General features: G+C 34.7%; 1 protein-coding gene across 1 annotated transcript; it reads right to left on the bottom strand.

Annotated features, from left to right (window-relative positions):
* Positions 1-9960: 9960 nt before the first annotated feature.
* LOC118065479 (uncharacterized) lies at positions 9961-11815 on the bottom strand. The gene is made up of 7 exons (XM_035080778.1): positions 11614-11815; positions 11300-11524; positions 11008-11226; positions 10815-10869; positions 10734-10783; positions 10216-10374; positions 9961-10073 (listed from the first exon to the last, which is right to left on the bottom strand). The coding sequence occupies exons 1-7, from the start codon at positions 11813-11815 to the stop codon at positions 9961-9963; spliced, it is 1023 nt and encodes a 340-aa protein (XP_034936669.1).
* Between the last annotated feature and the right edge of the window lie 310 nt (positions 11816-12125).

Below are 12125 nucleotides of genomic sequence, written 5' to 3'. Positions count from 1 at the left end.
TTTAATTGTTCACGAAGATTAAAAACAAAATCAGTTGTAGAATTATCCTCAGAAGACTTATCTAAAGGATTAATTCCTCTGAGAAGATCAATAGGCAACCTTAATTCCCGACCTAACATCAACAAAGCTGTATTCTCTGTAGTTTCATGTCTTGAAGAACGATAGGCCAATAAAAATAAAGAAATCTACTTATCCCAATCTTTTTGATTCTTACTAATATATTTGGAGAAATATTGAAGAATAGTCCTATGCAACCTTTCAACTAAACCATTAGATTGAGGATAAAGAGGTGTGGTTCTTGTCTTCTTAATACCAAAAAGACTCATGACCTCCTTGAAGATTTCAGATTCGAATTCTCAACTCTGATCAGAATGAATTTCAATAGGAACACTATATCTACAAAATATTTGAGTTACTAAAGCCTTAGCAATAGTAGAAGCCTGATGATTAGGCAGAGGAATTGCCTTAGGCCATCTAGTAAAATAATCTGTAACAACAAGTAAACATTTATTTCCAGAAGAAGTTTTTGCGAGAGGACCAAGAATATCAATAGCAACTCTTTTAAAAGGAGAGCCAACATTATAAATTTAAAGGGAACTACATGATCTTTCATGAGGACCTTTTTTAGCGAAACGAACTTTGCATTTTTTACACCAAATCTCAACATCTTGCTTGAGAGTTGCCCAGAAAAATCGTTGACGAATTTTTGAAATCGTTTTATTAATACCGAAATGATCACCAGAAGGAGAATTATGAGCCTCATGAATTATTTCATTCACTTTAGCTCGAGGAATGACAACCTGGAAAGTAATATAAGAAAGATTTGGAGCTTCCCAACGTTCAACTAAAACACCATTTTTTAATTCTAGAGAATTCCAATAAAGTAGATAAATTTTACAAGTAGAATCTAAATGTGAAACATCATTAGGCTCGGAGACTTTATTTTCCTTTTTGAATTTAATAATTAAATTTGAAATTTTATCGTCATTTTGAAATTCGATCCAATCAGAATCATTGTTAATTTCACAAATGACTCGGAAAATATGCCTACTATCACATTTTTCATCAGAATCTATTTTGAAACATTTTTTACAATCACAAGGACACCGAGAAAGACCATCAGCATTGCCATGTTTATGACCAGGTCTATGTTGAACTTCGAAATCATATTGGAAAAAGATTTCAAACTAACGAGCTACTTAATCTTGAGGATTTTTGAAAGAAAGTAACCAAGTGAGGAAAGCATGATCAGTTCTAATAGTAAACCTCTTACCAAGAAGAAAATGACGAAAATGTTCAACAGAAATAAGAACAGCTAATAACTCTTTTCTTGTAACACAGTAGTTACGTTCAGGATTATTTAAAGTTTTGCTTAAATAAGCAGTAACTTTTCTTTATAAACAGTCTCACTATTTTTATTAACTGTAATCTTCTGAGGTAACTGAGGAACTACATGTCAGAGGGAAATAACTTTTTTTTTGAAAAATATACATTTCTGAGGATTTATCGTAAGAGAAGCTTGTACAAGTCTTTCAAAAAAAAATTAAAGATGAATAAAATGTTCATTTAGACTTTTACTGAACATAATAATATCATCTAAATAAACTAAACGAATTTTACCGAGAAGACCTTCTAAAACTATGTTCATAAGTTTAGCGAAGGTGGCAGAAACATTACACAAGCCACAAGGAAGAACCTTGAATTGCCAAACCTCATTCCAAATACAAAAAGCAGTTTTAGGTCCATCTTCTGGAACAACTTCAACTTGCCAATGTCCACTTTTTAAATCAACGGTAGAAAACCATTGAGCACCAAGAACCATATTCAAAATGTCTTCTTGATGTAGAATTGGTGTCTAATCCTTAACTGTGACATCGTTTAATTCACGACAGTCAACACAAAATGACCTTTTTTTTGGCAAGAACAATGGGGGAAGCCCAAGGACCATTACAAGGTTCTATTGCATTCTGTTGTGAATCAACTTTATTCCTATGATGTAAAGGAATACGACGAGGAGCCTGTTTAAACAAATCTAAAATAAATTCTGAAAGTTTATTCAAAGGAGAACTAATTCTATTAACTCAAACAACTTTATCACCTTCTGTGAATTCTTTATCGAGGAGATCTTTGAATTCAGTAAATAAATCAGACTTGATTAAGAAATCTAATCCTAAAATACATTCTTCTTCAATTTTAACGAAAACAACCTCTAAATTAACCGTAATATTGAAAATCTTTATTTCTACAGTCTCGATAAAATCAAAATCAAATTTATCGCCTGAAACTGTAAAAATAGAATAAGAAACAGAAAAATTGTTCGAAACAGTTACTTTTTCTTTGAACATAAAAGAATTAACAATCGTAATATCAGCAGCAGTATCATCTGTCATGATACATTTTTTTGCATTAATTTCTCCTCTAAGTGAGAGTTTCGGTTTAGAATAATAATGAAAATCAATTGAATTAATTCTTAGTTTTGACGGAATTTTTTTTTTGATGAACCTTCACCAGTACTCATTAGAATTATGAATATTTGATAAACTGACTTGAACAGGCTGAAGAACCTGACAATTCTTCTCAGAATGTCCTCTTTCACCACAAATCCAACATTGGGAAATTTGCAAAGAATTTTAATTTTGGAAATTTGACCTTAAATTTCCTTTAAACGAATTATCTTTATCATCTATTTTGAAATTATTTATAAAATTTCAATTTTTATTGAAATTATTATTATTTTTACTGAAATTATTATTATTGTTATTAATATAATTTTTATTCTGACCTCCAACGGTCAAATCTTCAATCAACTCAAGCTCTAAAGCTCTCTGACTTGCTAATTGGAGAGACTCAATTCTCTCCGAACGAAGAGAAAATTGTAACTTCAATTTTTTAGCCCAGAAATAGATTGCGGACCAGCAATGCTATCTCTCTTCTCGAAAGAGACCGAAAGATACGCAAATTTGACAAGCCTATCCAAATCATTTGAAAAGTCTGTAAAATTTTTATTTTTGACTGTTTTCCAGCCAGAAAACGACTAAAATAAGCTTTAGAAAATTGAGCTCCACCAAAACGTTGTTCTAAAATTTTCTCCAATTTTTCAAAATTCCCTTAATTTTCTAAACTCACATTTTCTAAAATAACTTGAGCTTTGTTCTTTAAACAAGACACCAAAATCGATGCTTTTACTTCATTTGTCCACTTATGCAGTCTCAAATTGATGGGAATAAGATTCCTACGTTTGAGAAACATCAAATTTACCCGGTTTTGCAAGAACTAACGGAATATTATTAACCGAAGAAGTTGAGATCGATTCAACCAAATAATCAGAACTATTTTCTACATTATGAATTTCTAAATTATTTATATCTCCTTTCAGTTCGTCAAAGCTGTCTGCTAGGGATCCCAGGGCTTCGACCTACCTTCAGTCAAAGTTTCAAGAAAGTCTCAGGATACGGAGAGAACCAAGGATGACCGCTTTCTGCATACGAGCCGCGAGAATCTCAGCCTGACTACGGCAGACTGGTATTGTTCGAAGCTCTTAGACGGTAATTTAAATGTTGGCCACTCTTCAGATGATTTTAATAACCATGATGGCCCATGCCACCATGGCGTATGATCTCTTAACTTTTCTAGTGATAATCCTTTCGATGCATAGTCAGCTGGGTTTTGTTTGCCCGCGACATAATGCCAGGTAGCGTTTGGTTGTAGCTGTCTAACTCGATGTAATCTATTTCCATCTTGAAGGAGAGCTCTCGATCCATGTTGAAGTGACTAAAGAGTCAGTCCATAGATGCGTGGGCACGTCAGTTATCTCTAAAGTTCACTTTACGTAGCTGATCGGTTTAGTGAGTAAAACTGCAGCATTTAACTCGAGTCTCGGTATAGTTGTTGGTTTCAAGGAAGCGACTTGAGACTTGGCACAGACAATAGCAGATAACTATTCTCCAGACTCGTTAGTAGCCATCAGTAATACCACAGCAACCATCATAAGTTCCGAGGCATCAGAAAATCCGTGGATCTCGACGGACGATGATGACGAAAGATTCAGCTATCGAGGAATGCTAATGATGTTGACTCGGGAAAGATCTGCTCTGAATTTATTCCATTTCTGACTCAATTCAGTAGATAACAGCTCGTCCCAACTAATTTTCTCCAACCAAAGCTCTTGCATAAGCATTATAGATTTCACTAGCACAGAAACTAGAAAACCCAGAGGATCAAATAGGCAGGCAATCTCAGATAGAACAATTCTCTCAGTAACTCGGTGAGATGATGACTACTCGTATTTGAAGTGAAATTGGTCAATCATGGAATTCCATGAAAGACCGAAAACTTTCACTGAATTCTCCTTCTTTTGAATCTCAATCTCTGATGATTGAATCTCAGGATCTATTGTAGCGAGTACCCTAGAAGAATTGCATGTCCATTTCGCAGGGGGAAAACCTCCAGATGCACATAACGATCTTAGTTGATTAGCTAAAGAAATAGCGTCAGCAATGGTCTCTTCTCCTTCACATACATCATCCACATAGCAGCCCTCGAAAATAGGCTCGACAGTCAGTGGAAATTTCTCACCTTCATCCTCAACTAGTTGCAACAGAACTCTCACAGCAAGGTAAGGAGCACAATATATTGACCAGTCTCATCTCTAGTGTGTGTTCTCTTGAAATGATATTCACATTGTTGCTCAATTTCGATGCTGTTGACTTACCAATTTCTTCTTGACCCCAGAATTTACTTATTAGAGAATGCAACTCTTCATCAGATGTTGAATAATGACAGTGAGATATACCTACACCATGTTTTAGTCGTGCAGAACCGTAGGCTATACAACCAAAATAGTTGATTGAGCAATAAGAGTTCCGCTACCTCCTCTGATAACTTCAGATAGTATAATCTCACTCTCTCGAATAGCACCAAGCAATATGTCAATCGGTTATGAAGTCTTGTATGCTGGATCAGCAAGGTTTGCAGCATCCAGATGGGGCCAGCTGGCCATCTCAAGAGTCTTGGTAGGGAGTTGGGAAGTGTGTTCACTCACAATGTAAGTTTGCGCAAGTATAGCCAGCTCAGAATATCTTGATTGGAATTTTAGGAGACAGACTCGTTTGTGATTCTACCAGAAAAGTTTTCAATACCCTTCAGAGGGATACTTGATGATTGTTTCGATACTTTCCATGATTTGAAGAATCTTTCTGAGATGAGAGATAGCTCAGAACCAGGATCAAACAATACTCGTGCTTCTTCAGGCTTTCTTTGAGATAATTCATTCTCAGTGGGTTTAGCAATGAAGCAGTACGTCAACTCACTGGTAGACAACTCTCTCTTGATGTTGTCTGCCTCAAGCAGATGGTTCTTGACTGTAGATAATGGAGACTCAGATTCTTTAGAAGAAGATTCACACTCGGTAGACTCGGAAGAAAAAGAAGAAAAAGAATCAGTGCTGTTAGCTCTAGACAATGCAGACTCAGGAATCTCAGCGATCAGCAGATTGCCTTCACTATTAGATAATTCAATCTCTCGTGTAGAACATGATCTCGCTATTCTGATGTAAAAGTAGATGGTTCACTCGTAGTAGTTGCTTGGGAGGCCTTCCTTCGCTCTCTCACCTTTGCTCAATCCTCGAAGTAGATTTTGGTGTGGTGCATCGCCCCACACGTCTGACACCTTTTCTCACTTATGTAATTTTGGGCTCTATGTCGTCCAAGGTAATTGAAGCAGAGGCGTCGCTCCTTCTCAGTCCTGGTGTACCTGACGGTGAAGTTACCGTGTAACTTACCGCCGGCTTCTTTCTCGAGGCTGAGGAAGATAAAAGCTCCTTTGCTGGTGCGTTCTTAAATATTTTTGCAAGGGCTGCACTAGTTGACACTTTACTTGAAGATGGTTGTCTCGTAGATGGTTTGCTCTGTTGGGTCTTACTCGAAGTTACCTTGCTCGTAGTTTACGTGCTCTAGTAAATGGTGCTTCCTCCTGTAAAGGCTCAGAACTCTCCCAGACGATAGCAGTAACCTCTAGGAACTTGAATAATTTATCGTAGGAGGGGAACTCTTTTGAGAGGCTTAACTTTGTCCCCCATTTTGTTACTGTTTGCCAACTTAATTTGGTGAGAGTAGCTGTGACCCAAAGAACGTTCGAGTAGCTAACAGGTGATTCCAGCGCCTTGAATGCGTCAAGAGCAGAGCTCTTGACGCAAGAGTCTAGTACTGCATGCTATTAACTCCTTCAACTCAGTTACTGATCCCTCAGTGACTCGTGGTCCAATTAACAGTTTGTCAGAGTGCTTTTTCATCAGGAACGTAGGATTATCGAACCTTCAAACTAAAAGATCCCAGGCTGGCTGAAAAGTCCCGCTAGTAGGTGCAAGACCCGCTAGTAGATCTTCGGCTTCTCCTGTGAGTTGAGTCTTAAAGTAGTACATCTTAATAGCTAAATCCAAGCTTGGATCGTTACCAACCACTGCTAAAAAGAGATCTCTGAAAGTCACTCACTCTAAAGGGTCTCCTAAAAAAGTTGGAAGCTTGATCTCGGGGAGTTTGTGGCTCTAGCTGAAGTTACTTGCACCAACTGCTGAAAAACTGAACAACGCCTGGCCACTAGGAGTCCTAGCTGCAAGTGAAGCTTCTTTTTCTTCTAGTAATAGTGCTCTTGCATCTTCATAAAACAACTGTAGATGCTGGTAACCTATTCTGAATCGCATTAAGTCTCAAGGATGTTACTCTTACCGTCGTACAAAGAGTTGTGTAGAAAGTACACTCCCTCCCATATTCTATAGATCAATTCTAGCTGACTACTCTCTTATGGTGGACTTATAGATGCCGATTTTTCAGGGATTAGCTGGCGATTGAGTTGCTCAAAATAGTGTAGTCTCTGTAGCTGTAGTTGAATTTTACGCTTCAGTTTGGCCGCTATCTTGGAAGTATTTTATTCTAGATGGTGTACTCACTATTTCTGCTCACGACTATGACAACTTACAGCCACGCAAAAAGTCTTGTGAACTGGTGTTCACTTGGCACCTGAGCAGCACAACGTCTTTTTGGGGCTCAGCAATGCTTAGGTTCGTCACCCGACACAGATAATGTACTCTCAGTAACTTAACTCACTTAATAAAACCCAAAAAATCACTTAAATCAGTTTAATTCTCAGAAATTTTCTCAAACCACACTTACATCCCGCTCGAAAGACCATGCAATGTAGCGTAAAGCCCAGAAAAGTTTTTACACCAAAGAAAATTAACTCGAGCACCGGAATGTGAGGAGGGATCACAAAACAAAAAACGTATAACTCATCAATTTTAAAGTAAATGAACTAATTTATTTATGGTTTATTGCACGAGTCAATAGTTTGTTCAGAAAATCACACTCGCTTTAATTTAGATAATTCACTCTCAAGATGTCTGCGTCTCTCACACGTGCATTTTGGCGTCACTTCGCAAATTCACGCTTAACTTGAAAAAATTGCACTTCTAGCTGGAACAGATTGTTAAACTATATCCTTTATAAATTTCTGAAATAGTATTGCACTAATGCGAAGCTAATTAATACTTGAAAACTTTTGTTTTTTCAAGTATATGCTCTCAGAAAAAGGAAGCGTACTCTCTCCTCGAGATATGAAATGCAACTGGTAAAAGTCCAAAAAGAAAGGTTGGACTATCACCCCCAAATTTTTATTGGTCACTCACTCCTCTGTGATTGGCTTAGAAATTCTCTAGGTGCTGACGTCTCGATTGATGATTGGCTCGTTGAGTTACTAGATAGTAACTCGAATTTTAATTAGTGGAGAAGAAAATTGAAGGATAGATGCGGGGCTCTCAGAATAAAACTGACTCGGGGGCTTCACCTAACCTGAGAGGTTAGAAAATTTATCAGTCGGTTGACTGAACACATGTATTTCCTTTCATATAACTTTATTTCTAGAACAGTAGCTTGTACATTACCCTATGAGCCCATAATTTATAACTAACTATAAAGTTTTCCTGATGAGCCACACCTCACTCAGCGTTTGTGGCGGTAAGCTCACCCATACACACTTAACCCCTCTACTACAGAATATTGAGACTGTCACTTCAATACTCTTCCTCAATCTCATCATTCGAAACATTTGCAACACTCAGTAGTTTTACAAGATGAACAAATCGCTCCCTATATAATGGTTTTGTTAATATGTCCGCAAATTGTTTTTCAGTACGCATATAGTTAACTTCTATCACTTTGTCCTCTACCAACTGTTTTTCAAACTGGAATTTAACATCTACGTGTTTTAACAGTTTCTGATCTGGATTTTTAACTGAACAAATAGTGCTCTGATTATCTTCGAAAATAGTTATCGTCATAATACTCATAATACTGTATTATTATATACTTTAAACAATTATCCCATAGTTAATTTATCGATATCTCTTGCCCAGTCTGCATCAGCGTATCCTACTAAAGGCACACATTGACTCTGACTTACATACACTAAAGCAAAATTTAGGGTACGTTCCTAAATGTTCCGATTAAAACAAAACAATATTTGATGGGATTTAATGGGTCAATAATCGAATGTTACTTCTGAAATTCAATCTGAATAAATCGGAAGTTCCCGATTAAAATGTATAAGTTTCAACAGGAATCAATTGGAAAATAATATGTAATCCATTTACGAAATTGATTCAGTAGAATTCAATCGAAAATTTTCAATTAAAGGAAAATGATTTTATTGAGATTCAATAGGTAAATAATCGAATCTAATTTCTGAAATTTAATTGGAATAAATCAGAAATTTCTGATTCAAAACGAATATTTTCAATAAGAAAATAAAATGCTTTCATATCTCTTCATGATTTCAATGGGATTTTATTGAAAATTTTCAATTAAATATAAACAGATTGTATAAGATTTAATGGGTAAATAATTAAATATTTTTTTTTAAATTCAATCGAAATGTATTTGAAATTTCCGATTAAAAATTGATGTTTTTAATGGGAATCATTTGAAAAGTACAAATTATATAATTTAAACACGTTTCCGAATTTTTTATTACATTATTTATATACAATTGTTATGGAGATTCGAATATTACATTAGTATTGAAATTATTGTATTTCGAACGTGTTTGGCATAATACAAATATAAGAATGTCCATTTTGACTGATGAAGTTCCTGTCGCCATTCTTTTTGTGTTCCTATTCACGTATACACGCATTTCTATTCTTTTCTCAGAAATCTATCTTTTTCGAGTCAATCTTTAGTTTTAGTACAATTCTCAATTAACAGAAACATTAACCAGTTCATTTTATATTCAAATAAAAGAGTATTCACAAAACAACTTACAGTGAAACTAAGTGATAAACTTAACATTCATTCGCATTGCATTGTTAGGCCAACGCCACATGCACAATCATTATTCTACTAAACTTGAGAAGCGTGTTGCGCTCGTGGACTAGGTCAATAATACCGAACACACCAAGTTTAGTTACCTTTCTTGAACATTCAATTATTATTCAGTCAATATTTACTTAAAATTTTGTGCTTACAATTGACATTCATTAATTTCTAGGGACATTTATTTTCCAGACAGCATTGAGAGTTCGTCGCGAGCTCCTAATAAGCTCTTTTTTCTGAGTTGCAACTCAGAAACAGCTGGCTCGTAAGCTCCCTACGAGCTCAGAAAGAACTCTTATACGCCAATTGGGGAGGAGAATTGAAGTTCGGAAAAAAGAGCTCCTCAGGAGCTCATTTTTATAAGTTATTAAAGAACTCGCTTTAACGACAATAGTAACCTAAAAATTACGTGGGATAGGGTTTAATTTTTTTAAAAATCGTTTTTTTTAAGCCAAATGAAGATACATGAATGATTAATTTATTTATCTTTATTTTGGACATGTATGATACAATATATTGAGAATTTTATAATTGGAAATCTGTTATTCAAAATAACAGATTCCATGTAAAAAAACAAAAAAAAAATTAGATATAAAATTTAGTCTCCTGCGTTAGCTTTTTTTAGACGATCCCGGGCATGTTGAAGCCATGATTGTACTATTGTTTGAATCTCGTATGCTGTACAATCTCCATACTTCTCTCGCAAGCTCTCTGAAAAATTTCGATAATATGAAGATATGATTTTGTTACAATAATAAAGATATAGTTTTTAGCAATAAAAAAGTGTATTAGTATGGATCATACATTTTAGAAGAAAAATAATTGCACTGTATATAATTTCTAATTTATTTACCTGTTATTATTTCAATGAATTTCATTTTCCCGACGCCGATTGTTCTTTTTTGTCCTGTCCATGATAACTCGACACAAAATACGTCGGTTGAATGAAGACTTAAAACTTGACGTATACTTTTATGAATATCTTTACCTCCAATAATTGAATTTCTGCTTTCTAGAACACGAATAAAACTTTTGCAAATTCATTTTATGATTAATTTAAATAATAACCAAAAAATTAAAATTAATTACATATTGAAGGCATGCTCTTTCATCTTTTTCTAAGAGATCATTAAACTGATCTAACTCAGATTTGTTTTTAGTGGAAATTGAGGTAAGAGATTTGTATCTTTACGAGATATATTAGTGTGAGATTGTGTGAAATACAATAAGTTTGTGCAGAAGTGAACAGAATCTTACACCCACGTGTAAAGTTGTATACATCACTATGTATGCTCAGAAAAAGTATTTTGAAGTATGCAATAGAATATTTACACTGAACGAATCAAGCAACATACACTAGCTTGTACTTACGACAACAGTTTGTGTGATGCTCATCATGGTGCTGATTATCAGTAGAAATACTTGCGTTATTTTTAGTACCCAAAAAGTCACTTATTTATTGTGTTGATGATTATGTCTTCTCTTGAAAATACAGGTAAGCGTATGTCTGAAAAATGGATTGCATTAGCAACTCTTATGTTGTATTTTTCTTGCATATTAATGCCATCAATAATTATTTATGAAACATTTTGAGCTTCACATATTTATCACGCCACATAACTAAATTTCAAATTCCACAACTTACTAGTTTTAACGTTTCTTCGGACTACTGGCTTAACTGCTGACTGCTTAATGTTGTTGTTAATAATAGATTCTGAAGATGCAGCTCTTCCAATTTCTTCATCAAAAAAATCTCCATAATTGAGCGGATTACTGTCCTCACGTTGCAATTCGTTGTCTGATTGAATATTAAAATCAGATAATGGAGAATTTGGTTTCTGAAGGTCATCGTGAAGATTATTATCTATGCATACATAAGAGCCATTAGAACAACAGTTCACAACGAGATTACATTATACTTATTAATCATATGATACCTTTTAATCTTTTTGTACTGTATTCTTCATCAGAAGATGAAGAAATCCGGGATCGAACCTTTCTTTTACGTGTGTTTTTCGCGGAATAATATTCCTTTTTATTTGTAATATCTAATAGTCTTTGTTCATTATTCACTAACGACCTAGACACATCATTTTCAACTTTATTATTCACTTTTGTTTCATCTGTATATACTTTCGGATTGCTCTTTATTTTTTTAATGACTGAAATAGAAATAATGGTTATTCATTATTTACATATGTTAATATGGTTCTCCTTAAATAATGGAAATTATTCAGAAACTATAAAATACCTTTTGGTTTATTTGTATAATGTTCCTCTTCAGAAGTTGACTGTAGACGAGATGGTATTCTTATCACCCGTTTAGCAGGAAGATTTTCGTTTGATTTAGTGATGTTATCGATTCCTTGTTCATCATTTGTTAATAGGTTAAGCGTATCTTTTTCAGCTTTTCTAGCCAAATCATAAGTTCCTGAAGTAGAATGTGTTCTCATGAGTATTGAGATATTTACAACAAAAATAAGACTGATATCGTTAACGTTCGCTTTACGAAGGTCCTATAATTTTTTTGTAATTTTTAACTTCCCACTCGTCCTCAGGAACAGTTTTTTCTTACATTCCGCACTCACATTTTTAGGAGGCCATGCTAAAGTTTTTGCTTCTATATCCAACCAATTGAATGGCACAGTTGATACCCAATCGTCACAAAATACAACGAAGTACATCTGTAATTAAAAATAAAGAATAAATCAAAAATTCTTATACAGTTTTTTAAGCACATGAATTTGAGGTTATTTATGAACA

This window comes from Chelonus insularis, unplaced genomic scaffold, assembly GCF_013357705.1.
Source record: "Chelonus insularis isolate UGA/USDA-ARS -01 unplaced genomic scaffold, ASM1335770v1 contig_313_pilon, whole genome shotgun sequence".
Lineage (NCBI taxonomy): Eukaryota > Metazoa > Arthropoda > Insecta > Hymenoptera > Braconidae > Chelonus > Chelonus insularis.
The sequence above is the reverse complement of the archived record's forward strand: the minus strand, read 5'-3'. Positions and strand labels throughout refer to the sequence as shown.

Excerpts from the sequence above, each read along its gene's own strand:
- LOC118065479 (XM_035080778.1), bottom strand. The coding sequence starts at position 11,815 with ATGAGAACACATTCTACTTCAGGAACTTATGATTTGGCTAGAAAAGCT. Across the intron at positions 10,870-11,007 it reads CCGAAGAAACGTTAAAACTA|ACATACGCTTACCTGTATTT; the intron begins GTAAGTTGTGGA and ends TCCATTTTTCAG. Across the intron at positions 10,784-10,814 it reads ATCATCAACACAATAAATAA|TATTTCTACTGATAATCAGC; the intron begins GTGACTTTTTGG and ends AAATAACGCAAG.